The sequence below is a fragment of the Chiloscyllium plagiosum genome, unplaced genomic scaffold, assembly GCF_037043375.1.
Source record: "Chiloscyllium plagiosum isolate Xiang-an unplaced genomic scaffold, Cpla_swu_hap1 HiC_scaffold_20, whole genome shotgun sequence".
Lineage (NCBI taxonomy): Eukaryota > Metazoa > Chordata > Chondrichthyes > Orectolobiformes > Hemiscylliidae > Chiloscyllium > Chiloscyllium plagiosum.
The window spans coordinates 9,016,205-9,040,651 of record NW_028270158.1 but is presented as its reverse complement, the minus strand read 5'-3'; the positions used below and the strand labels follow the sequence as shown (position 1 = coordinate 9,040,651).

At 43.4% G+C, this 24,447-nt stretch overlaps 1 protein-coding gene across 9 annotated transcripts in view; it reads right to left on the bottom strand.

The window, feature by feature from the left end:
• Positions 1 to 24,447, bottom strand: part of mapk8ip3 (mitogen-activated protein kinase 8 interacting protein 3) — a 221,257-nt gene that overhangs the window by 160,358 nt on the left and 36,452 nt on the right. For all 9 annotated transcript variants that reach the window (XM_087997651.1, XM_087997645.1, XM_087997649.1 and 6 more), the window contains exons 2-4: positions 13,058 to 13,178; positions 6,794 to 6,864; positions 5,592 to 5,686 (exon numbers count right to left, since the gene is read on the bottom strand). In XM_087997651.1, coding sequence (XP_087853777.1) covers positions 5,592 to 5,686; positions 6,794 to 6,864; positions 13,058 to 13,178 — 287 coding nt within the window. The remainder of the gene's footprint in view (positions 1 to 5,591; positions 5,687 to 6,793; positions 6,865 to 13,057; positions 13,179 to 24,447) is intronic.

Genomic DNA, 24,447 nt, shown 5'->3' with positions numbered 1-24,447 from the left:
CTTTCTCTGGATTCTTGTTATCTCATTTCTGAAAGCTTCCCATTTTCCAGCTGTCCCATTATCTGCGAACATCTGCCTCCAATCAGCTTTCGAAAGTTCTTGCCTAATACCATCAAAATTGGCCATTCTCCAATTTAGAACTTCAACTTTTAGATCTGGTCTATCCTTTTCCATCACTATTTTAAATCTAATAGAATTATGGTCGCTGGCCCCAAAGTGCCCCCACTGACACCTCAGTCACCTGCCCTGCCTTATTTCCCAAGAGTAGGTCAAGTTTTGCACCTTCTCTAGTAGGTACATCCACATACTGAATCAGAAAATTGTCTTGTACACACTTAAGAAATTCCTCTCTATATAAAAATTTAACACTATGGCAGTCCCAGTCTACGTCTGGAAAGTTAAAATCCCCTACCATAACCACCCTATTATTCTTACAGATAGCTGAGATCTCCTTACAAATTTGTTTCTCAATTTCCCTCTGACTATTGGGGGGTCTATAATACAATCCCAATAAGGTGATCATCCCTTTCTTATTTCTCAGTTCTACCCAAATAACTTCCCTGGATGTATTTCCGGGAATATCCTCCCTCAGCACAGCTGTAATGCTATCCCTTATCAAAAATGCCACTCCCCCTCCTCTCTTACCTCCCTTTCTATCCTTCCTGTAGCATTTGTATCTTGGAACATTAAGCTGCCAGTCCTGCCCATCCCTCAGCCATGTTTCTGTAATTGCTATGATATCCCAGTCCCTGTTCCTAACCATGCCCTGAGTTCATCTGCCTTCCCTGTTAGGCCCCTTGCATTGAAATAAATGCAGTTTAATTTATTAGTCCTACTTTGTCCCTGCCTGCCCTGACTGTTTGACTCTCTTCTGTTCTCAGCTGTACCAGTCTAAGATTGACCTCTTTCCTCACTATCTCCCTGGGTACCACCCCCCCCCCCCCCCCCCCCACCTTACTGGTTTAAATCCTCCCGAGCAGTTCTGGCAAATTTCCCTGCCAGTATATTAGTCCCCTTCCAATTTAGGTGCAATCCGTCCTTCTTGTAAGGTCACTTCAATCCCAAAAGATATTCCAATGATCCAAAAATGTGAATCCTTCTCCCATACACCAGCTCCTCAGCCATGCATTCATCTGCTCTATCCTCCTATTCCTGCCCTCACTAGCTCATAGCACCGGGAGTAATCCAGATATGACTACTCTTAAGGACCTCCTTTTTAAATTTCTGCCTAACTCTCTATAATCTCCCTTCAGAATCGCAACCTTTTCCCTTCCAATGTCGTTCGTTCCCCAATGTGGACAATGACCTCTTGCTGGCCCCTCTCCCCTGTGAGAACATTCTGTACCCTCTGAGACATCCCTGATCCTGGCACCAGGGAAACAACACACCATTCTGCTTTTTCGCTGCTGGCCACAGAAACATCTGCCTACACCTCGGACTAGAGAATCCCCTAACACAATTGGTCTCTTGGAACCTGACATACCCCACGTTGCATTAGAACCAGTCTCAATACCTGAAACTTGGCTGTTCGTGCTACATTCCCCTCAGAATTCATCACCCCCTATGTTTTCCAAAACAGCATACCTGTTTGAAATGGGTATATCCACAAAAGACTCCTGCACTAGCTGCCTACCTCTCTTAATTTGCTGGAGTTAACCCATCTATGTGACTGTATCTGAGGCTGTTCCCCCTTCCTATAACTGCCATCCATCACATACCGTTGCTGTTGCAAATTCCTCATTGCTTCTAACTGTCTCTCCAACCGATCCATTCGATCTGCTAAGATCCACAGCCAACAGTATTTATGGCAGATATAATCCGCAGTAACCCTTAAACTCTCTTTAAACTCCCACATCTGACAAGTAGTACATATCACTCTACTAAAGGCCATTTTTGCTCCTTCACAATCTACAGACCCAGAAATTAACACCGTTTTATTCCTCTACAAACACTGCCCCAGGTTAAATTAATAGTTATGGCTTATATTTTAAGTTTAATCAAGAGACATATCTCCAAAAACATATAATCAAGAAAGAACCCACTCTACTCACTACTGCAGATTCTCTGTATGCCACATTTAAAACAACGATTAACTTATCTGATTCTGTGCTGTGAACTTCACCCAACAGTTTCTCAGAGATCAGTTGTGAATTTCACTGTTTGTTAAATTTTCCCAGATGCACTCCGACGTCCAACGATACGTGAATTCAAACAGCAAAGGCAGTAACTGTGCAGGTTCTCTCTGTCCCTCGCTCCTGCAATGACCTCACCATGTGCTTCCTTTGTCTGTTCTTCTCCCTTTTAAAATTGCTGTTGTTTTGACTTTTTTTTTCCCAAAGTTCCAAAACAATGCAACAGTATATGAAACAGTACTTGCTGCTCCTGGAGTTCGAGGAAGTCACCTCCAGCACCTAAAATACCTCAAACAAGGAGCAGCTGTTGCAGCCGGAAATTGTTCTTGTCCTCTATCTTGGATTACCCAGAATCCAACTCCTAACAAAACCTGTCAAAATGGGTGAATTATAAATAACCCCCATCGCTGTGAGGTTAATCTCAGCCAGCTGTGGGGTCCACGTTGCACAGGAATGGACAGATGAGTTCATGCTAACCATGCAGACTAATGGAGTTGCTCAACTGTATAGCAATGGCACTGAGTCACAAAGAGCAGCAAGCTCCTGGGTCCTTCTCCTTATGGAGGGCACCTGGCAACTTACATGTCAAAGTCCAGGTTGAACAGCTCAGTCACTACACTGCGTGTCTACTTTTTAGTTCATTCATGGGACATGGACACTGCTGGCTGGGCCATTTATTGCCCGTCCCTAGTTGCCTCTTGAGAAAACAATGGAGAGTTGTCTCCATGAACCATTGGGAGGGAATTCCAGGATTTTGTCCCAGCAACACTGAAGGAATAGGATCTATTTCCACATCGGGAGGCTGAATGACTTGGAGGAGATCCTCCAAGTAGTGGTGTTACCACTTCTATTTCTGCCATTTTCATTTCCGGTGCGTTCATCAGTTTGCATTCTTACTTTCCTTTCTCGTCTAAAGGGCAGTCAGTGAACCAGCTGGGCTTTGCCAATCATCGACAATGGTTTCACAGTCATCCAGATTTTATTTTTCATTGAATCCAAATTTTACCATCTGCCAAGGCGGGATGTGAACCCAGGACCCCAGAGCATTACCTGGATTAATGGTTTAGCAATTGTAGCACAAGGCCAACACCTCCCTGTATTTAGGTGGATTGCCTTGAATCCTGTAGCACATAGTCCTGGATTGCATTCTTTCACAACATGGTATACATTGTGGTCTGGGTGACCACAAACACGGGGCTGGGCTGGCCCTTAACTTCCACTTGAGCTCCAATGTCCTTGCACAGAGAGTGCAGCTCCTATTGGGCACACATTATGATTTGAATTCTGGAAGTTCCACTGTCCAATCACTTATCAGATCTTTGTTATTACTTGGAGGTGCCAGTGTTGGACTGGAGTGGACAAAGTTAAAAATCACACCACACCAGGTTATAGTCCAACAGATTTATCTGGAAGCATTAGCTTTCGGGGCGCCGCTCCTTCATCAGGTGGTCGTGGACCATCCGATCTTTGTTGACCTAGTCACAAAGAGCAACAAGCTCCTGGGTCCTCCTCCTTATGGAGGGCACCTGGCAACTTTACAAGTCAAAGTCCAGTTTGGACAGCTCAGTCACTACACTGCGTGTCTACTTTTTAATTCATTCATGGGACATGGACACTGCTGGCTGGGCCATTTATTGCCCATCCCTAGTTGCCCCTCCAACCCCAATCCTTAATCCATGCTGGGTTTCGAGTTTTCAACCAAGTGAAGGATCAGAGGGATGACAACTGGGACTGCCCTCGCTCGGAAATGGCACTGTCACCCCTCAGCGAGAAGGATGAGGGTTCAATCCTCACGCCCGAAGCAAACTTTGGATTTAAAAGTCAGTGCATTACTGAAAAAATGCATTAGAACCAGAGGCGCCAAGTTTCAGACTAAGGTTCTCTCTGCATTTTTTGGTGGAGAAGGAAGAGGTGAGCTTCTCCAGTGTCCTGGCAAATATCTATCCCTGAGCTCTGCAATTCCCTCCCCAAATCTCTGTCATTTCCCCTTTAAGATAAATCTTAAAATATAACTTCAAGTCTTTGACCATCCCAGCTAATATCACCTTCGGTAGTCTAGTGTTAATTTCTGTTTGGCAGCACTCAAAGCATTTTGGAGGTATTTCGCTATGTCAAAGATGATCTATAAATGCAAGCTGTATTGTTGGTCAAATACTCCAGATACTTGGTCATGCACCTCACTCCAGTCTCTGGGATTTTGCTGCATGACAATTGGTTTCCACATTTCCTACATTCCAACAGTAGCTACACTTCACTGAGGATATCCATCACAGTCCTGACCTGTGCCTTGTAGATGGGGAGTCGGGGAGGGGAGTTACTACCTATGAGATTCCCAGCCTCTGACTAGTTCTTGTTACTGCTAATAGTGTATTTTAAGCGCTTACCTATTTATATGGATCTAAGAACATCCCAACGTATTAGCCAATGTAACAAACAGCAATATTTCTGTTAACACCATGTAAAAATTCTTCACCCTTGCATCCATAATTGCTCAAAACCACTCTGACCATCCAGAGATAAGCCTCATCCAATTACCTTTTACTTCTGTCAAAATGAACCCATCCTCTGTCCATTACCTCCCTACAACAGGACTAAAGGCCATGAACAAAACTAGATGCCATTCCTTATTTTTGATGGAAGCCAGCTCCCCACACACTATTTTCCCTCCAACTTGACAATTTTGGACTGTCATTCTCTACCAGCAGATTATTGAGAAATGGAGATCGTGCCAACATCTACATCTTCCAGCATCTCAAAAGCACTGATCACTCCTGCCTCAGTTCTTTGCTCATACAAACCTGTCATTCTGGAGACCATTTTCCACCTGTTACCCAGGAATGACCACCCAGGGTAAGATTCCAACATAGAAATGATAATCGGGCTGTTTCTACAATCAGTAACCAAACCCAAACTTTATTTTTACATCCAAGTGAAAGTCAACTCCTCTGTCATATTTAATTTGAAATAGCATCAGTCATAATTCCACTCGGGTCCTGTTATCTGCTCCTAACAAAACTCTCCCGAACACAATCCTGACACAGTGAAGACACTGAGGTGATATCATTGCATGACTCATTATTGATGCAGTTGTGACAAGAAAATGACCCAATACTGCCACTAAACTCTGCTGGGAAATGCTGAGAATACAGGATCCCTTGCTGTCCGAAGTAATCAGAGTCTGCAAAGGTAATCTTTAACAATATGTGAGAAAGCAGCTACTTAGAGTTTGATTCTGCAACCTAAAAGTTTGAAAGCAAACTCTACAATCAGCTAGTCAGATGTTATTCTTATCGAGTCTCAAATCAGGTGAGCCACAGGGTTCTTCACCATGTAACAACATTGTTAACGTAAAGTATATGCTCCACTATTATAACGAAAGGCACCCCTCTGGACACCATCAAGCAACCCAGCAGCTGCAATCTACTCCAGCACATACACTTGACTGAACACATTCCTTACTTATTCCTCCCGGTCATCGTTCCATCAGATTGTGCATTTCCCCCAACTTGATGCATCTTGGATCGTTCGATGTGTTCCACGTAAGTTTGTATCATCTGCAAGATACAGCAACAATTCAGACACAGTCAACGAAGAAAGGATGAGTGAAATATACCCAGACAAAACTGATAGTACATCACACCGCTCCAACCAGATTAACTAGTCTGTGCTGCAATGCTGACCCCATGAATGGCCTCAGGGAGAAGGGTGGTCATGAGGTGGGTCCAGGTTAATGCGGCTAATCACACATTCCATCTGTACGGTGTAGGCTGGAGCTATGGAGACACTCCAAAAGGTCTTTACTCACCTTGCTGACCAGGAATCACTGACTAACCTGCCACTGACTAATGGGTTGGAACGATGTACAGGCTGTTAACCTAAAATAAAAGCAAGTTACTGTGAATCTGAAACAAGGAGAAAGTGCTGGAGAGACCCAGCAGGTCTGGCAGCATCTGTGCAGAAAGGAACAGAGTTAACGTTTCCTGCCTAAAATGACCTTTTGTCAGTATCAGACTCTAAATATGAATTCTGCTTGATTATTGACCAGGAGGGTGTAGATTTAAGGGTAAGGGGCAGAAGGTTTTGAGGAGATACGAAGGAAAGGTTTTCAACCAGAGGGTGGTGGGAATCTGGAACTTGGTGCAAGATGAGGAGAGGCAGAAACCTCTATCACGTTGTACTGGTGTTTGGACGTGCACTTGCAATATCAAGGCATACACAGCAATGGCCCAAGTGCTGGAAAATTGGATTAGAACTGAGATGATAGTGTCCTTGCCAGTCATAAAACAAAGGGCCAAAGGGCTATTATGATTCTATGTTTCACTCTCGACAGATGCTGGCATACCTGCCGAGTTTCACCAGTCCTTTGTTTTTATTATTATTAATGGGCACACCTTCCCCGGCTATCCTGTAATGAGATTCAAACTTGGAGCCTCTGACTCAGAGGGAGGGATGCTACCAACTAAGTCATAAACTCTCACAAACATCAAACCTCAAGTATCTTGGGATAAATATCAATTTGACCTGGGTGTATATGCAATCCCCTGCAATGACATTTCACCTCTAACCTGGTCTTTTATCCCCGAATGATCCTCCATCAAAACTCAGCTCATTGTATAAGGATCAGTTTATTTATGAGCATACCAATTATCTCAGCTCTTTACCTCAGTGTGCCGCAGGTGTAATGCATTGTATTCCTTCTTCATGTCCGCTTCCCGCTCCTCCAGTCTGGTAACTGAAATCAAGGACAGAATCAGCTGCAAGACTAAATGGAGACTCACATCAACCTGAACATATCAAAACAATCCAGTTTAATAAAAATCAGACAAAACCAGCAACGTAGAAATGAAGACATAATGCTTAGGGCAGAAAGTTCAGGATGAGTTTTAAAAATAAACAGTACTGCTCCTTTCTTGTAACAAAACAGAGAAGCGATGTGTCAGGTCTGCAAGAAAGAGAACAATTTATGCTAGTAAAATGAAGGGTATGTTGGTTAGTCTGATCTTAGAATAGGATTAAAAAGTCAGCACAACATCGAGGGCCGAAGGGCCTGTACTGTTATATTCTATGTTCTAATTCAGATGTTTTGCTCAGTTTTGATTATTTGGGATGCTTTCAAATGACATTCAAAATGTCAGGGACACGGAGGGGATTCACTGAAGGATCCCCACCTCCAGGAACATTAAATGTAGAATTCGGGACTTAATTAAGGGTAAGGTCTTGGGGAGTGTTTGGGAGTGCAGATTCACAGTTTCTTGAAAGTGCAGTCTCAGGTAGATAGGATAGTGAAGAAGGTGTTTAGTATGCTTTCCTTTATTGGTCAAAACATTGAGTATAAGAGTTGGGAAGTCATGTTGCAACCATACAGGACATTGGTTAGCCCACTGTTGGAATATTGTGTGCAATTCTGGTGTCCCTGCTATAGGAAGGATGTGGTGAAACTTGAAAGGGTTCTGAAAAATTTGCAAGGGTGTTGCCAGGGTTGGAGGGTTTGAGCTCGAGGGAGACGCTGAATAGGCTGGGGCTGTTTTCCCTGGAGCGTCAGGGGCTGAGGGCTAACGTTATTGAGGTTTATAAAATCATGAGGGGCATAGATAGGGTAAATAGTCTTTTCCTTGGGTTGGTGGGAGTCCAGAGCTAGAAGGCATAGGTTTAGGGTGAGAGGGGAAAGATACAAAAAGGATCTAAGGGGCAACGTTTTCACACAGAGGGTGGTGAGTGTATGGAATGGGCTTATAGGGTGTGGTACAATTACAGCATTCAGAAGGCATCTGAATGGGTATATGAATAGAAAGGGTTTAGAGGGATCTGGGCCAAATGCTGGCAAACGGGACTAAATTAAGTTAGGATATCTGGTCAGCATGGACGAGTTGGACCGAAGGATCTGTCTCTGTGCTGTACATCTCAATGACTCTGATTGCAGGTGCAATGCATTTTGTGAAGTTTATGGCGTTTTCTCAGATGACTACTTCTGGCACCTTGTGTTATGTGCCACCTTTACCAGAATGTGGTATGGGCAATGGCTGTTTGCGAAATTTCACTGCTCCTTGACCCTTGCTTTGGCTTCAGCATATCTAATGGTCAGTGGTAGAAGATATACCACTGTCCAGGAGAGATACTGGCCTTCGATAAGAAAGTTTTACACTGATAGCAATAGGTACAACTATGGCCAAGTATAATCGCCAGGACCTTAAGGAGCTAATATAAATATACCTGGTCCCTCCAAAAGCTAGAGTAGAACCTCTGGTCTCCACCCACAGATGGTGTGTGATATCAGATTGCAACATAGTAAATGACCCTATGAAATGTAGACACTCGCCACTTTTGTGCAGTGATTTTTCTCACAGACCTGAATTCTTCTGAGGACGAGTCATAATCATACTGTTTTCAAAAAAAAAAAAAAAATTCACAGGAAGTGGGCATCACTAGCTGGACCTTTGTTTATTGCCAATCCTGATGTGACCGTCAGGTGGTGGCAGTGAGTTGCCACCTTGAACCACTGCAGTCCTTTGTATTTGTGGACCCACAATGTTGTAAGGGAGTTATACCTAAGATGGGCCATGTGGCGAGACACTGTACACTTTTCACTGTACTCTTGTACCCCGTACTTGAGTACACATGACAATAAAACCCAAATCTAAATCTAAAAAGCTCACAAGCAGGGACTTTTTCTGGATGCTCAGTGGTTAGCACTGCTGCCTCACAATACCAGATTATTAGAATTATATTCAAACCCATTCATACATTGTCCAATGGTATGGAAATCTCAACGTAGGTGATCTGCACTTGCTTCAAATTCACATGGCGATATACAATGCATTTTGAATTTATAGAAGCTAATATCTTGGCTTATGAAGCAACAATATGCATCAGTGACCCTTTCATAAGTTTATTAGCCACACTTCAAGGACTGCAGCAGATTAAGAGTTAATGTTCTAACTCCAGTGACATTGATAGCAAAAGGTGGTATCTGTGCTGATGATGGGGTAGAAGGGGGAGTAAACAGTGAGCAGGAAGGGGCAGAGGGAGCCCAGAGAGAGAGAGAGAGAGAGAGAGAGAGAGAGAGAGAGAGTGATAGAGAAAAAAGGATGGAGTGATAAAAGGGATTGGTGATAGTAAGCCAGGGAAGAAGAGAAGCTCAGACAGGTGATCATGGGGAGTAGTTGAAAATGGGTTAGCTAGAGTGTGGCGTGGGTAATAAACCTGGGAGGGAGGTGATCATGGTCCTAGTATCAAAATTAGTGACAAAACTAACAGGAATGTGCAGTATAAGGGACAAAGTCTGACTACGTCATGCTGATGCAAAGCAGTAATCACCGCCTCAGGAAGTGATGTAATGCCACAGGGTCCTGCTGTCTCATTGCAAGATAAAGTCACGGTAATGTAAAAGCAAAATACTGTAGACCCAGGAATCTGAAATACAGTAGAAACAGGAAATGCTAGAAGATTAATGGCTCAAAGAGGAAGATTAATTAAAAAGGATTAAGCTCCTTGAGTTTGTTAATAGGGGGAGAGAGGCTGGAGAGAGGGCAGCACGCAATGCAGAATTCAATGAGTATTTATCTTGGAGGCAAGTTACCAAGTAATTAGGAGGAGAAATGGAATGTTGGCTTTTAATGCAAGGGATGTAAAAATAAGGACTACACATTGTTGATAGGCCATCTGCAGTACTTAAGGAGGGATATGCCAACATTGGAAGCTGTTCAGAGAAGGTTAACAAAGCCAATTCCTGGGTTGAAGGAGCCACGTTCTGAGGAAAAGCTGGTAAGCATTGGTCTGCACTTACTGGCGTTTAGAAGAATGAGAGATAATTTTATTAGAACATGTAAGACTCTGAGGGGGACTTAACAGGGTAGATGCTCAGAGGATGTTTCCCCTCCTGGGAGATCTAGAACAAAGGGATAGAATTTAGAGGGCATAGGTTTATGGTGAGAGAGGAAAGATTTAAAAGGGATCTGAGAGGCAACCTTTCCACACAGAAGGTAGTGCGTGTATGGAATGAGCTGCCAGAGGAAGTGGTGGAGGCTGGTACAATTACAGCATTTAAAAGGCATCTGGACGGGTATGTGAATAGGAAGGTTTTAGCAAGGTATGGCCAAGTGTTGGCCAACGGGACTAGGCTAATTTAGGATATCTGGTTGACATGGACCGAAGGGTCTGTTTCCATACTGTACATCTCTAAGACTGTATCAGGAGAGCTGTTTCCTTCCCCAAGTGGGATGTTGGTCATTGAAAAAAACATTCAAGGCTGAGTTTGACTCCTGATCGACAGGTAGCATAGTGGAGCTGAGGCCACAATCTGTTCAGCCATAAAGGTATTGAGTGGTGCAGCAGGACAGAGAGAGCCAAATGGCCCACTCACGATCCTAATTCTTATCATCCTATAAACTTGAACTGTCGGGTCCATACTTACTGGGTTCAAGGTGAGCAGAACTGAACGTTTGTTTCTTGGCAGTGAAAAATCCCAGGGCACCTTTTGCCTGGGCGGTGTGGTCTCCACTTGGCAAGGCAGCAGTCGGCCCCATCATGGCTGCCGTCTCCCTTTGCTGCTGACCCTCTGCAGGCAGCTCCCACCTCCTGGAGGCGCTTAGCGTCACGATTTGGGCATGAAGCCAGTCTCCTACCCAGTCAGGGCATCAATATCTCAAAACAGCATAGGATGAAGAGCTGGAGATTGTCGGAGCTTCAGATTATCGGCACTGCTTGGAAGACCCAGCCTACCATATCCAACCCAGCCCACTGTCTCCAACTCAGCTACCCCCCCATCTCCAACCCAGCCTGGCAGCCCTGTTTTACTTAAACCAAGAAATAGGCTTGCAATGCTGCTACCTCTCAGGTGAGCACAGTTGAGAATGAACTAGTAGCTTTGACAAAGGGTCAGTTAGGCTCGAAACATCAGCTCTTTTCTCTCCTTACAGATGCTGCCAGACCTGCTGAGATTTTCCAGCATTTTCTCTCTTTGGGTTGAGAATGAACTAATTGGTTTGTGAGGCTCTGCACCATAACAGTAGTCTGAAGTTTAACTCCCAAAAGGGTGTGCTCAAGTTGCACCAAAGGCTTAAATACAAAACATCAAACATAAACCTGATGCATCTGGTTTTAATGGAGGTACAATGACAAATCCTTGAGTGAGAATATTGTGTACAGTTCCAGTCACCGCGCTACCAGAAGGATGTTGATGCTTTGGAGAGGGTACAGAAAAGACTTACCAGCTTGCTGCCTGGTATGGGGGATTTTAGCTACGAAGAAAGGTTGGATAGATTGGGCTTGTTTTCACTGTAATGCAGAAGGTTGAGGGGTGACCTAACAGAAGTTTGTGAATGGCATGGATCGAGTGGAGAGTATGAGGTTTTCCCCCAGGGTGGAGATGTCAGTTACTCAGGGACACAGGAGGTTAAAGGAGATGTTCAAGGCATGTTTTTCACACAAAGGGTGGTGACTACCTGGAACATGCTGCCAGAGGTGGTGGCAGAAGCAGACACAATAGACCCAAGAAACACCTGGACGAATACATGAATATGAAGGAAATAGAGGAATATGGATCATGTAAGTGAAGACAGTTTTAGTATGGAATTGGCAGCACAGGCTTGGAGGGACCGAAGGCCCTGTTCCTGTGCTATATTGTTTGAGGGGCAGACTGGTGATTTTAGTATTATAATGAGACCTCAGCATTCAGTTTGGCAGTCACTGTATTAGCTACATACAGCTAGATTTATTAAGTCTTGGGAAATATCCCGACTTTAAAGGTGCTGTAAAGGGCTATAAATGTTTGTACAGCACAGTTTGTGGGGAATGGGATGTTTCCTCCAAATCCAACACGCCACGCATTAATCAGACCACCGAAGCCCCACACCCATTGGGATACTCTCACCAGTCCCCATTCTGAGCTCCTACAATCCAGCCTCTATCAGCACAACTGGGAGATCCTCAGATATTCTCTCACACACATACACAGAGCTGTTGTCACAGACTTCCTTCCCAACAAGCCCATTAAATCAGAGGACCGGAAACCAAGAGGAAACATTACAAGGAGCCCTGCAGTTGAGAAACTGTGGGATGTTCAGGAAATACACTCTTCCAGATTTTCCTGATCTCACCACAGACCAACTGCATGGAACTCAGCTCCAGGCCAATGTTCCCACCACAGTGTGACGAATGTTTGCAGTGTGGTCAACAATTTGCAAATCTGTAGATATCATTTGCTATTTTATTTGAAAGCTTTCCTGAGCAATTCTTGGACTGGGGGGGGCGGGGGGAAAGAAGGGGGTTCGTCTTAGAGCACTTTAGCCCTATTTTCTTTAAACTCATCTACGGGACATGGCTAAGCCAGAAGTTAATTGGCCAGAAGCCAGTTAACAATCAAACACGTTGCTGAGAGTTTTGTCTGCAGTTAGGTGTAGGCCAGACTAGGTAAGGATGGCAGATTTGCTCCCCTAAAGGAAATGAGTGAACTAAATGGGTTTTATGACAATGAACAGTGATCACATCATCACTATCAGGTTAGTTTTTTTAATCCAGATTTTTAGTGAATTCAAATTTCACCATCTTCCACAGTGGAATTCAAACCCATGTCGTTGGAACATTAATCTGACGTTCTGGATTATTAGTGTTGAGAGTGTGGTGCTGGAAAAGCACAGCAGATCAGGCAGCATCCGAGGAGCAGGGAAATCGACATTTCGGGCCAGAGTCCTTCATCAGGAATCATTGCTCCAGCCTGAAACATCGATTCTCCTGCTCTTCGGATGCTGCCTGACCTGCTGTGCTTTTCCAGCGCCACACTCTCGACTCTGACTCTCCAGCATCTGCAGACCTCACTGTCTCCTTCTGGATTATTCATCTAGTGACATCACCACTACCACATCGATATCAATGCTGAAGCAGGCTGCCCCCTTATGGTTCACCATTGAGTGGAAGCATTCTAAACTTACGTTGGTCTGCGTAGTTCTTAGATTTGAGTTCCAGCTGCCTGGTCTGTAACTCCAAAGACTCCACATGTGTCTGAAGTTCCTTCTTCTCTTGTTCCAGTGCATCCTCAAACTCGATGAATTTCTACACACGAGGAAAAAAAGCAGTGAGAGTGAGGGCAGTGGCAAAATTCTCATTAAAAGCCATTCAAATGGTGAAAACAACCTTATTTAGCAAATGTGAATTGTTGGTTCCCTTTTAGCATACTGTAATACGGTTTGGCAAGTGCATTGTAACTTATCGTGAGACTGCATTCTTTCATCTAGAAATAAAGTCTATTAATTAGATTTGTCAATGAAATACCAAATATTCAAACTCCAAAACTCGCCAGAAAGAGAATATCTACTGAATAAAACACACAATCCCCTAGCAACCACATTGCTACCTCCAACAGGAGACCTGAATCAAACAACCAAAGCAATTCACACTTTTACAGTCATGACAACAGTGGCAAACCCAACTTTACATATTTACATTTATATATAGATGCTCTGAAAGGGCTTCACACATTTTCCAGATAACACCGGTTTCTCCTTTATGCCTGTCTAATGATCCACCATTAAGTTTAAACAATGTGGCACTTAATATTCTCTAATTCGTGCTTAAATTCCAAATCAATAACAACAAATTGGAGATGCAGTGTATACAATGTGCCCCAAAAGTTGGGCTTCTTGTTATGTAGACAATGATAATTAGACCATTGTGCCTGCAGGATAAATACAATCAGTGCATATTTCAGATAGCAATAGTTTCACAGAACATATCATGAATATGCAACAGCAATTAAAATAAAATCATATACAATTGGGAATATAACTCAAAACATATACCATACAATCTTTATTCTGAAGAAATAAAATGATCATCTCTGAAGTCCATGATTTAGCTTCAGCTTCCAATAGTATGACATTTTTTTGTATTTATTCTTTCCTGGGATCTCACTGACAAGTTAGAAATCACCCAACACCAAGTTATAGACCAACAGGTTTATTTGAAAGTTCAAGCTTTCAGAGTACTGCTCTTTTGTCAGCTAGTGGGGCAGGATCATAGGAGACAGAATTTATAGTAAAAGGTCAAAGTGTCATACTGTGAGAGGGGTGGGTGGGGGAGGTTTTTTGTGGATTCATTCATGGGATGTGACTGGGTCAGCATTTATTGCCTATCCCTAATTGCCCAGAGGGCAGTTAATAATCAACCACATTGCTGTGGGTCTGGAGTCACATTGAGGACTGACCAGGTAAGGATGGCAGATTCCTTTCCAATGATTACAAGTAAACCAGATGGAATTTTTCCAACAATGGTTTCATGGTCAATGTTAGAATCTTAATTCCAGATTTTTATTGAATTCAAATTCCACCATCTGCCGCGGTGGGTTTTGAACCCAGGTTCCCAGAACGTGACTTGGCCAACACCACCTCTATGCTGCAAAAAGCCTGTGACTCTACCACCACCACTTAGCCAGTGATGCCAAAGTCTCACGAGTGAATTAAAACAAATGGCATTTCAGCGAGGGCCATCGTGGGGTTCAATAATGATGTTTCATGGAGCATCACCATGGAAACAGACCATCAGGAAATTAGTAAAAAAAAAATGCAATTAATGTGTACCCGACATCTATCAAGTTAACACAATTTTGTATCTGGTATCATGATTCATTAATGCTCAGACGTAATTTAACAATACTCCCACCACATTGCTGATGCTTCTGTATTTGTGACACGACATATGAGCTTTTAAAATCTGATGAGTAGAGTATGGGCATTGCTGTCAAGGTAAGCACATATTTATCCTTTTGTATCTGGCCTGCATGGTGGTGAGCTGCCTTCTTAGAGTCATAGAGATGTACAGCATGGAAACAGACCCTTTGGTCCAACCCGTCCATGCCGACCAGATATCCCCAACCCAATCTAGCCCCACCCGCCAGCACCCGGCCTATATCCCTCCAAACCCTTCCTATTCATATACCCATCCAAATGCCTTTTAAATGTTGCAATTGTACCAGCCTCCACCACATCCTCTGGCAGCTCATTCCATACACACACCACCCTGTGTGTGAAAAGGTTGCCCTGTAAGTCTCTTTTATATCTTTCCCCTCTCACCCTAAACCTATGCCCTCTACTTCTGGACTCTCCCACCCCAGGGAAAAAGACTCTGTCTATTTATCCTATCCATGCCCCTCAATTTTGTAAACTTCTATAAGGTCACCCCTCAGCCTCCAATGCTCCAGGGGAAAACAGCCCCAGCCTGTTCAGCCTCTCCCTGTAGCTCAAATCCTCCAACCCTGGCAACATCCTTGTAAGTCTTTTCTGAACACTTTCAAGTTTCACTACATCTTTCTGATAGGAAGGAGACCAGAATTGCATGCAATATTCCAACAGTGGCCTAACCCAATGTCCTGTACAGCCGCAACATGACCTCCCAACTCCTGTACTCAATACTCTGACCAATAAAAGAAAGCATACCAAAGGCCTTCTTTACTATCCTATCTACCTGCGACTCCACTTTCAAGGAGCTATGAACCTGCACTCCAAGGTCTCTTTGTTCAGCAACACTCCCTAGGACCTTACCATTCAGTGTATAAGTCCTGTTAAGATTTGCTTTCCCAAAATGCAGCACCTCGCATTTAACTGAATTAAACTCCACCTGCCACTTCTCAGCCCATTGGCCCATCTGGTCCAGATCCTGTTGTAATCTGAGGTAACCCTCTTCGCTGTCCACTGCACCTCCAATTTTGGTGTCATCTGCAAACTTACTAACTGCACCTCTTATGCTCACATCCAAATCACCATCTATTTCCCTACAGTCTATATCTTCCATATCCTTTTCCACAGTAAATACTGATACTAAATATTCATTTAATATCTCCCCCATTTTCTGTGGCTCCACACAAAGACCGCCTTGCTAATCTTTGAGGGGCCTTATTCTCTCCCCAGTTACCCTTTTGTCCTTAATATATTTGTAAAAACCCTTTGGATTTTCTCCTTAACCCTATTTGCCAACGCTATCTCATGTCGCCTTTTTGCCCTCCTGATTTCCCTCTTAAGTATACTCCTACTTCCTTTATACTCTTCGAAGGAATCACTCAATCCATCCTGTCTATACCTGACATATGCTTCCTCCTTTTTCTTAACCAAACCCTCAATTTCTTTAGTCATCCAGCATTCCCTATACCTACCAGCCTTCCCTTTCATCCTGACAGGAATATACTTTCTCTGGATTCTTGTTATCTCATTTCTGAAGGCTTCCCATTTTCTAGGCGTCCCTTTACCTGCAAACATCTGCCTCTAATCAGCTTTCGAAAGTTCTTGCCTAATACCATCAAAATTGGCCATTCTCCAATTTAGAACTTCAACTTTTAGATCTGGTCCATCCTTTTCCATCACTATTTTAAATCTAATAGAATTGTGGTTGCTGGCCCCAAAGTGCTCCCCCACTGACACCTCAGTCACCTGCCCTGCCTTATTTCCCAAGAGTAGGTCAAGTTTTGCACCTTCTCTAGTAGGTATATCCACATACTGAATCAGAAAATTGTCTTGTACACACTTAGGAAATTCCTCTCTATCTAAACCTTTAACACTATGGCAGTCCCAGTCTACATCTGGAAAGTTAAAATCCCCTACCATAACCACCCTATTCTTACAGATAGCTGAGATCTCCTTACAAGTTTGTTTCTCAATTTCCCTCTGACTATTGGGAGGGTCTATAGTACAATCCCAAAAAGGTGATCATCCCTTTCTTATTTCTCAGTTCCACCCAAATAACTTCCCTGGATGTATTTCCGGGAATATCCTCCCTCAGCACAGCTGTAATGCTATCCCTTATCAAAAATGCCACTCCCCCTCCTCTCTTGCCTCCCTTTCTATCCTTCCTGTAGCATTTGTATCTTGGAACATTAAGCTGCCAGTCCTGCCCATCCCTCAGCCATGTTTCTGTAATTGCTATGATATCCCAGTCCAATTTTCCTAACCATGCCCTGAGTTCATCTGCCTTCCCTGTTAGGCCCCTTGCATTGAAATAAATGCAGTTTAATTTATTAGTCCTACTTTGTCCCTGCCTGCCCTGACTGTTTGACTCACTTCTATTCTCAATTGTACCCATCTCAGATCGATCTCTTTCCTCACCATCTCCCTGGGTCCCACCCCCCCACCTTACTAGTTTAAATCCTCCCGAGCAGCTCTAGCAAATTTCCCTGCCAGTATATCAGCCCCCTTCCAATTTAGGTGCAATCCGTCCTTCTTGTACAGGTCACTTCTACCCCAAAAGAGATTCCAATGATCCAAAAATGTGAATCCTTCTCCCATACACCAGCTCCTCAGCCATGCATTCATCTGCTCTATCCTCCTATTCCTGCCCTCACTAGCTCATAGCACCGGGAGTAATCCAGATATTACTACCCTTGAGGACCTCCTTTTTAAATTTCTGCCTAACTCTCTGTAATGTCCCTTCAGAATCGCAACCTTTTCCCTTCCAATGTCGTTGGTTCCAATGTGGACAATGACCTCCTGCTGGCTCCTCTCCCCCGTGAGAACATTCTGCACCCTCTCCGAGACATCCCTGATCCTGGCACCAGGGAAACAACACACCATTCTGCTTTTTCTCTGTTGGCCACAGAAACATCTGTCTGTACCTCTGACTACAGAATCCCCGAACACAATTGATCTCTTGGAAGCCGACATACCCCTCGTTGCATTAGAGCCAGTCTCAATACCTGAAACTTGGCTGTTCGTGCTACGTTCCCCTGAGAATCCATCACCCCCTACATTTTCCAAAACAGCATACCTGTTTGAAATGGGTATATCCACAAAAGACTCCTTCTCTAGCTGCCTACCTCTCTTCTCTTACCCTTCCTGGAGTTAACCCATCTATTTGACTGTATCTGAAACTTTCCCCCCTTCCTATAGCTGCCATCCATCATATACTGTTGCTGTTGCAAATTCCTCATTGCTTCTATCTGTCTCTCCAACCGATCCACTCGATCTGATAAGATTCGCATCCAACAGCATTTATGGCAGATATAATCCGCAGTAACCCTTAAACTCTCTTTAAACTCCCACATCTGACAAGAAGTACATATCACTGCAAAGGCCATTTTTGCACCTTCACAATCTACAGACCCAGAAAATAACACCGTCTTATTCCTCTACAAACACTGCCCCAGGTTAAATTAATAGCTATGGTTTATATTTTAAGTTTAATCAAGAGACTTCTCTCAAAAAACATATAATCAAGAAAGAATCCACTATCCTCACTACTGCAGCCTTTCTCTTGGACAGACTTAAAACAACAATTAACTTATCTGATTCTGTGCTGTGAACTTCACCCAACAGTTCCTCCAAGATTAGTTGTGAATTTCCCTGTTTGTGAACTTTCCCAGATGCACTCCAATGTCCAGCAATACACGAATTCAAACAGCAAAGGCGGTAACTGTGCAGGTTCTCTCTCTCTCTCTCTCTCGCACTGTCCTCACCATGTGCTTCCTTTGTCTGCTCTTCTCCCTTTTAAACTGCTGTTGATTTGATTTTTTTTTCCAAAGATCCAAAACAATGCAACAGCATATAAAACAGTATTTCTTCTAAAAGTGCAGTCCACCTGGTGAAGGGACAGCCACGCCCGGTACAGTTAGCTACAGAACCACGAATGTCTGTCCACATCAGGATGGGGAGGACTATGGAAGAGCAAGTGACAGTGGGGGACGTTGTTTCTGTATCGTGCAGGCAGTACACACTTCTGCCACAGTACATCAACAGTGGACTGCTGAATATTTAAGGTTGTGGATTTAATGCTGAGATGAACTGTTTCATCCTGGACAATCTCAAGTGGACCGAATCCATCAAACTCCTGACTTGTGCTCTGTAGATAGTGGAAAGGATTTGGGCAGACAGGAGGTGAGTTATCTACCATAGAACTCCCAGCCTCTGACCTGCTCATGTAGTCACAGTATTTATGTGACTGGTCTCGTTATGTTTCTGGTCAATGGTGACCCCCAAGAATGTTGGTAACGGGGGATTCAGCAAGGGTAATGGCATTGAGTGTTGAAGGACAACAGTTAGATTTTTCTCCTTGTTGGAGTTTTATTTCCTGGCACATGTTGGCATGCCAGCAGCCCACTTATCAGAAGACCAAACTTTATGTTATAAAATGAGATATCCAACCAGACGCCCCATTAACACTATAGCTTATAAAAAATACAAATGCTAAAGCTCTGTTCTACTTCTTATTCCATCCCCTCACCCCAGAGTTCCCTTATTTTACAGCATCTTGAAAGTTCATTCATTTTTCATATGAATGATCCAAAAGGAATGCCACAGCTCTCCTGAAATCACTATTGTTCTCCTCAGGCTTCCAGTTATATTCACAAATAAGATTCAATGAAGATTCCTTTTATTATTTCACAACCCTCAATAACAGTGAAGGCCTCAGCTCCTAGTTTGGGCTGTTGATAGGTCCAACTGCCTCCTCACAGCTTTGTGTGTTAACTCTGCTGACTGACTTTTTTATCACAAACCTCCATGAGGAACACTGGGATTCCAACAAACTCCACTAGCAATAAGCAAGCCTTCCAGCTGGTTTTCTCTCAGGAATATATTAATAAGAGCAAGAATAGACTATTCAATCCCTTGAGCCTCATCTGCCATTCAATAAGATCACGACATCACATACCTCCCCATTCCTGCCATTCCCTGATAACCTTTCACCCACTTGCTTATCCAAAGCTTATCTACCTCGGGATTTTAAAAAATAGTCAAAGACTCTGCTTCCACTGCCTTGTGAGGAAGGGAGTTCCAAAGACTTTCAACTCTTTTAAAAAAAAAGTTCTCTTGTGGTAAATGGGTGACCTCATTTATAAACAGTGACCTCCAGTTCTGGATTCTCTCACAAAGCAGAATGTCCTTTCCATATCGACCCCGTTAAACACCAGATGTTTCAGTTTAGCCCAGTAAACATTTGCTGAACGTCTGCCTACATCCAAATTTACATCCTTCCTTTAATAAGGAGGCTAATCGTGAATAAAAGTACCCCAGATATGGCTCCATAGCCTCACTGCTTTTGTGTTCTATTCCCCTCGTGGTAAAACATAACATTCCATGAGCTTTCCCAATTACTTATTGTACCTGCATACTCATCTTCTGCAACTCATTCGCAGTGCCAATCTCTAAAACTCTCACTATTAATAAAACATGTTTTTATTCTTCCTGCCAAAATAAACAATATACTTTTCCTAGATTAACCTCCATCTGCCACATTTTTGCACACTCACAACCTATCGATATCTTTCTGTAACCGCCATGAGTCCTTTATACTGTCTTTGTGCTGTCAGCAAATTTGACAACATTCCCTTCCAACCCTTCAGCTACATCATGTAAACAAACAATAAACTGGTGAAGTGCCAGCACCAATCTATGAGGCACAATACTCATGGTAGTCAAAAAGGGTGGCGCTGGAAAAGCACAGTAGGTCAGGCAGCATCCGAGCTGCAGGAGAGTCGACGTTTCGGGTATAAGCCCTTAATCAGGAATGTTGCAGATAATGCCACAAAAGGGCTGAGAGATAAGGATGATGAGCTCCCCCCACATTCCAGATGACCCCCCTATTTGTCGCTCAACCTCCTTGGGCGCCTTTGCACACATTCCTGATGATCCAGCATCTGCAGTCCTCACTTTCTCAGAGTCGTTATAACCTTGCAGCAAAGCCTCTTCTAAGGATGCCCACCTTGAAGAAGTTCTCCTCCTCCCTCTACAAGGATCTCAGTGAGTCTCTCTCTCTCTCTCTGCACCCCTCTAGGTCATCTCCTCCACCCTGAAGCTCTTCAGACCTATCGCCATCACCCCCCATCTACATCCACCTACTGCCTTCTGAGCTACCTTGCCCCCCAGCCCCACCCCTTCCTATTTACTTCTCAGCCCCCTTGGGTAACCCCTAACATTCCTGATGAAGGGCTTATGCCCGAAACGTCAACCCTCCTGCTCCTCTGATGCTGCCTGTCCTGTTCTGCGTTTCCAGCACCACACTTTGACTCTGATCTCCAGCATCTGCAGTCTTCACTTTCTCACAATACTCATGGTATAATGGCAAACTTTTTAAAAAAAATTACACCTACTCTCTGCTTCCTGTTAGCCTATCCAATAGCAATATACTATCCCCTCCACTGTGAGCTTGTACTTTCTATAAAAACCTTTGATATGGCACTTTAATCCTGGAAGCTGAAGTACAGTACATTCACCAGTTTCCTTTAATCTACAACATGCGCTACCTCTTCAAAGAACTGCAATCAATCGGTCAAATGTATTTTCCCTTTCACAAAACCATGTTGACTCTGCCCAATTATATTGAAGGTACCCAACTGCCCTGTTCGAACTTCTTTAATAATAGCTTCTAAAGGTTTCCCGGTGACTAAGTAGCTTGTAGTTTCTTTGTCTCCCTCCCTTTTTGAATAAAGTAGTTACATTTGCTAACTTCTGATGAATTAAACCATCCCCAAATCAAGGGAAGTTTTGAAAATTATTTTTTAATGTATCAACAATCTCACCCTTTTAGGACTCCAAGATAAAGTACATCAGAGCCTGGCACTCATCAGCCCATAGCTCCAACAATTTACTCAGTGTCAATTCTCTGGAGGCTGCAATTTTCTTCAGCTCCTCTCTCCCTTCCCTTTCCTGATGTATTTAAAACAGAAACAATGTGCAGGGCTGCACAGAAAAGGTGGAGAGGTTTGTAATAAATGCTCAGAGGGCCGGTGCAGACACAATGACCTCCTCCTGCAACATAAGAGCTCTGTGATTCTGTGAGAAAATGCACTTTCCTTCAATCGAAGTTGGATCAGCATCACAATCCCAAGAGAGAGGTGTCATACCATACGGATCATCTTGCTCTCCATAGCAACAGGCCTCTAAGGTTATCAATATAGTCATGCCTTGAATTAAAATTCTTCCAAAACATTCATTTTACAAATAAAATAAAATGTCTACTTTATTAAAATGTATATGCTCCGTACATTGATAGCAATGAAAATCTACACTATCCTGTAGGTTCACTGTGAGCAAATGACTTTCATTTCTCTTTTTGAAGGGTAACTACGGCATTTTGGCTTTGTAATAGAACAGGCTGGTGACTTTTCAGCTGAATTTACAAAGGTTGAGTGTGGACCCTGTCACTATTAAATATTCAGAGTGGCACAAACTTTATACCAAGCGAGTATCATCTCTGCTGTCAAGCCAGATTGGACTTTAGAATCTATCATCATGGACGCTGAACAATTTAAAGATAGGAACAAACCCATTCCCAACATCTTTAACATCTGGGCTCAACTTTGCTCTATTAATAAAAAGGGATCTGAATGACATACAATAATATCAATGTCCAAATCAGCCAAAACCAGTCAGAAGATTAGATAATGTCCTAACAATTGCAAAACTCCAGAACACACCCTGGTTGAATCAATATGCTCTACCTTTTATATCATACAAGCAGCCAGTCTCCCTTAGCCATATCTTTATGTATTTTGAAGCAAACAGTTCAAACATATCATTACAAATGTCTGAGGCAGGTTGGATTTGAACATAGACCTTCTAGCCCAAAAGGTACAGACACTATGACTCTTGACTACCACTGCACCATAAGAAATCACATCCCCATTGTTTAAAAAGCTCTCTAAAATTTGTACATGAATTACCTATTAAGCTTGCTAATGATTTCTACTCAAACTCTCTAAGCCAGACAGACAAGAATGTAAATTTGGCCCTTCTGCACGCCAGAGGTAGTGTCCCTACCCTTACAGCAGGAGGCCTGGGGTTCAAGTCCCACCTGCTCCAAAGGTGTTTTTTTTTCCCTCCGTGTGGTAGGGCTATAAGGGAGAGAGGGTCATGTCTTTTTGCAGCTAGCTGGTGTTCGTGTATCCTGGTGGCTAACTTTCTTCCTGTTTATCCTATGTCGTGTTTGTGGCAGTCCTTGCATGGAATTTTGTAGACGACGTTGGTTTTGTCCATGGGTTGTACTAGGTCTAAGTTTGTTAGTTTTTGTTTGAGAGTGTTGGTGGGTTTGTGTGCTACTAGGATTCCGAGGGGTCTTAGTAGTCTGGCTGTCATTTCTGAAACTTCTTTGATGTATGATAAGGTGGTTAGGGTTTCTGGCTGTGTTTGGTCTGCTTAACAAACACTACGTAGGACAAACAGTAAGAAAGTTAGCTACCAGGATACACGAACACCAGCTCCCTCGTAGCCCTACACACAATAAAAAAAAACCACTATTTCGACTGGGACAACACATCTATCCTGGGACAGGCTAAGCAAAGACATGCCAGAGAATTCCTAGAGGCCTGGCACTCCAACTACAACGCCATAAACAAACACATAAATCTAGATACCATCCATCAACCCCTCAGAAAATGAACAGGAAATGACATCACCACAAACCCCAGGAACCCCATCCAGGAAAAAGATATAAATAGAAAGCAGGAGACAACAGCTTCACTTCACTTGGAGGTCGCCGCTGATGATGTTACCTAGCCAGGTAATGAAACGTCTGGATATCAAACCTACAGCTCAGTGAGCAAACCTATACCTTAAACCTCAACCTGAGCTACAAACCTTCACAAACCTTGCAAAAAGAAAAGGCTACTTCACCCTTCCAGCCCGCTCGGCCATTCAATAAAATCGTGGCTGCTCGGATTACTCCATGTTACATGCCTATCCCAAATGACCTTTCATTCCGCCCCCTTGTTTTATCTACCTCTGCCTTAATAACATGCAAAGATTATCCTTCCACTAGCTATCAAGGAAGAGGTTTCAAAGACTCATTAACTTCTGTGACAACAAAATAAATTCTCCTCATCCATGTCTTAAATAGGGAATATTTCTTATGTACTTCCTTTCCACAGAATCCCTTCAGTGTGAAAGTAGGCCATTCAGCCCATCAAGACTACACTGATCCTCCAAAGAGCATTCCAGCCAGAACCAGACCCATATTCTATAACCCTGTATTTCCCATGGCTAATCCACCCAGCCTGCACATCCCTGGACACTATGGATAATTGAGCAGACCAATCCATCTAACCTGCACATCTTTGGACTGTGGGAGGAAACCAGAGCACCCAGAGGAAACACACACAGACACAGGGAGAATGTGCAAACTCCACACAGTCACCCGAGGGTGGAATCGAACTCAGGTCCTTGGCACTGTGAGGCAGCAGTGTTAACCACTGAGCCATCACTATTTCTTATTTGGAAGTTTTCAAACCAGAAACCTGGCCAGAATTGTAATATAACTACTGACTTCAATTCGGAGGAGAGATTGGAGATGTTGGACTGTTCTCCTTGGGTTGAAGGCTAAAAAAAAAAAAATCCTGATAGTGGCTTTC